Source organism: Cyprinodon variegatus, unplaced genomic scaffold (genome assembly GCF_000732505.1).
Source record: "Cyprinodon variegatus isolate N-32 unplaced genomic scaffold, C_variegatus-1.0 Scaffold930, whole genome shotgun sequence".
Taxonomy (NCBI): Eukaryota; Metazoa; Chordata; class Actinopteri; order Cyprinodontiformes; family Cyprinodontidae; genus Cyprinodon; species Cyprinodon variegatus.
Window position 1 is genome coordinate 268,611 of NW_015151383.1, and position 3,412 is coordinate 272,022.

General features: G+C 37.1%; 1 gene segment (V, D, J or C); it reads left to right on the forward strand.

Annotated features, from left to right (window-relative positions):
* Window positions 1-1,724: 1,724 nt before the first annotated feature.
* The window catches only part of LOC107100018, a 13,950-nt gene continuing 12,262 nt past the window's right edge, over window positions 1,725-3,412 (forward strand). Inside the window, 1 exon segment of the V gene segment in view lies at window positions 1,725-1,776. Coding sequence covers window positions 1,725-1,776 — 52 coding nt within the window.

Genomic DNA, 3,412 nt, shown 5'->3' on the forward strand with positions numbered 1-3,412 from the left:
AGAAGCGGTGGGGGGGAGATGTTCATGTTGCTGCGGTCTGCAGTCTGGACGTTGTCGCTGAAAATTACACACTGTAGCTTTAAGTCAAACAAACAAAAAAATATTTTTCCATTTTCATACATTTTTGACAAAGCTCCAAGGAGCCGCAAAGGGTGCTTTAAATAGCCCCTAATACAGGTGGGTTGCCGACCCCTGTACTAGGGGGTGCTGTTCCATTGCCTTGATGACAACCTACATATACTTACTTGAAGGTAGTATACAATACTAATTCTGCATGGTATAAATACTAAAGACAAGTGTTATTTGCTTATTTTTTTGTATCGTTAATTTAACGATTATTGAAGGATTATATACTCCTTTAAAGAAAAAAACTCTAGGCAACATGTTTCCTCAACGATATACAGTATTAGCCATTCAAAATTTCCCCATTTTCCTTGATGGGCCCTTAGCTGCTCCTTGGCTGGTCCCCTACAATTCCTTTTTAAACATCAATCTTTGTACTAAAATATTCTTTCAGTCATGATTTGTGGACATTAATCTAAAGAGAAGCATTATCTCCTCATCAGATCCTGTAATTCAGTGGAAGGGTGGAGTCAGAGTAAAAAAATATAAATGCCTAGGAGAAGGCAAGTGGCTGGAAGTTAGAGGGGATTTTGCTGGGAGCTGCAGAGAAGTGGGCTGCCACTCCCCTGGCTTTTGACAAGGAAGGGAATGGCTGCTACTATAAATCATGAATGTCAAATTAGTGTAAGAACAAAACTTATTGTTCCTCAAGAAGTGGATAATTTACTGCATAGTGTGGATATAAAGATGCTTATCTATCAGCATTAAGGAAGAAATATGATGACTGTGTTTGACTGACTCTTGTCTTGTTTGCATATGTGTCCTGCCTCTCTGCTCCCACTCTATCTAGGCCTAGTGCCTGCTCCTTGAAGGCTTAGTTCCGTGCTTTTAGGGTTTATCGCACCTCTTCAGTCATCAAGGGTCATTGGTTGGCCCGGATGATGATGTTTTTTGTGGTGCTGACATCTTCAATGCGTTTGTTGTTTTAGGCTGACATACTCATGACTTATTGATCAATATTGATCTTGTTGTCATATGTTGCTGCAGCTTTGAACATGTTCCAGTCAGAGGATTTAAATTAGTCCTGGAGTGCCTTCAAGGCCCCCTCAGTCCACACCCTCACCTTCTTCACTGTAGGTTTTGCTCTGATCAACAGGGGCTTGTATGTAGGAAATAGCATAACAACAGATAGGTGCAGTTAACAGTCAGAAGCTTGATGACTGGAGAGCAGAAGCTAGCAGCCGATCTAGCAATCCAGAGGCAGAAACACAGGCATCAGGCGGACATGATCTGGATACAGAAATTCTAAAATTTTACTTTGAACCTTTTTAAAGAAAAAGAGAGAAATATAGTGTACAGGCAAAAAACCTTACTAAACATTTTGTAAAGTGAATATATTTCAGCTTAAAAAAATAGAAAAATAATACACAGAGATATGTCAGAGAATAAAAAAAATACAATGAGGAGAAAAACATAAATGCATCCTTAAATACATGAATCTGAATAACTGTTGGACTCAGAGTATTTCCATAGAGCCACTTTGCATCAGCAGCTCCATGCTCCAGCGCTCTGGGAGAGTTTATAGTCCTGAGAGTTGAACACTGGATTGACAGCTGTCCTTCATGACAACAGAATACACAGAAATCCTCCTCATCAAAAACATGACTTTGATCTGCGTCCTCATCTGGACTCTCCTCTGCTGCTGCTTCTCAGGTAAAGTCCAGAGAATCAAACTCCTCTCCTCTATGAACATCTGTCCCTCTGAGATGAAGCCGACAATGAAGCTGCTTGATGTTTTTGTGTCTGTGTCCTCAGTGTCCAGAGGTCAGGTCACAGTGTCTCAGCCTGCAACAGTGGGAGCTTATCTGGGAGGATCTTTCAGCATCAGATGTACAACCAGTCAGAATGTTCATGGCTCTAACCATTTAGCCTGGTATCAACAGAAAGATGGACAAACTCCCAAGCGCCTCATTTATGCTGCTAGCTCTAGAGACTCCTGGACTCCAAGTCGTTTTACAGGCAGTGGATCAAACTCTGACTTCACTCTGACCGTCAGTGGAGTTCAGGCTGAAGATGCTGCAGTTTATTACTGTCAGAGTTNTATGCCCACTTTACTGTAAGATCTCATAATAACAACTTTTTTCTACAGCGTTGAGAAGATTTTTACTTCCATTTAAATTACAAAAATTAAATAAACAAACATAGAGACTCTGTTTTTTTTTAAGTAGTGTAAATATTAAATTTAAGTAAAAAAAGATTCCGGCAATTTCAAAAACTTTAAAAACTGTCATCAAAACATTAGAGAAAACATAAATGAGACGCAAATTCAACTACATCCAGTGACACACCGCTTGTTAATAATATAAAATATAAGAAAAAAGAGGTTAAAGTTGTTGTTCAATAAAACATAATCAATCTGACAGTAGGATAGGAAAACATGACTATAATTTAGATATTTATACTGCTAAGTTTTGGTTATCAGTTGTTTTCTTTTCTGAATGGAAACTATTAACAAGTATTGATACTCATCTTATTAGTGCAACTCCGTCATTAAAGTTTTTAAATAAATAAATAACAAGTAAATCCCCTCAAATACACTTTTCCTCTTAACAAAAAACATTTAAAAAATGACATCAGAGAGAAAACAAATTTTGAAAAGCTTAGTTGTACTTACAGTTAACATCCAGTCTGGTTCCTCCACCGAACGTGTACCACAGTGATACAAACTAATGCAACCGTCGTACAAAAACCTCAGATTGTTAAAGACACGGCTCTCTGACTCTGACACAAACAAATTATACAGGATGAAAACCTTTCTCAAACATGAGAATATTAAACCTTGCTAAAATAGAATTATAATTAAACCCTATAAAGTATTCCAATTAGTTCAGTTATTTCTTTTTGCATTTTTATTGCTTTTGGATATAAGAAACTGATCAGTCTGGCAATCATCAATCAGTAAGATCATTGTTAACAATTGTTAAATTATTTTGTAAGGCTCCCATTAGAAACATGCCAAAAAGCTGATGATAATGTATGCCTTTCTAATTTGATTCAATTGGATATGTGGGTTTACCAAAGAAACTGTTTCTACAGTTTAAGACCTCAGGCAACTATGGGTCTGTGAAAAAAAGGTAGCCTCTAAATTTTCTTTCATATATTTTTGTGTAATTTTTTTATATTAACAATTGGCCTGTTACAAATTATTGACAAATTATTGACAAATTGTTGAAAAATTATTGACAACCATTCAAGTATTTATCAGTTATCTTTACCCTCTCATCCATGGGAACAAAAGTAAAGTTCAGTATGGACCAGTCACCACTCAATCACCAGGCAACACAGTAAC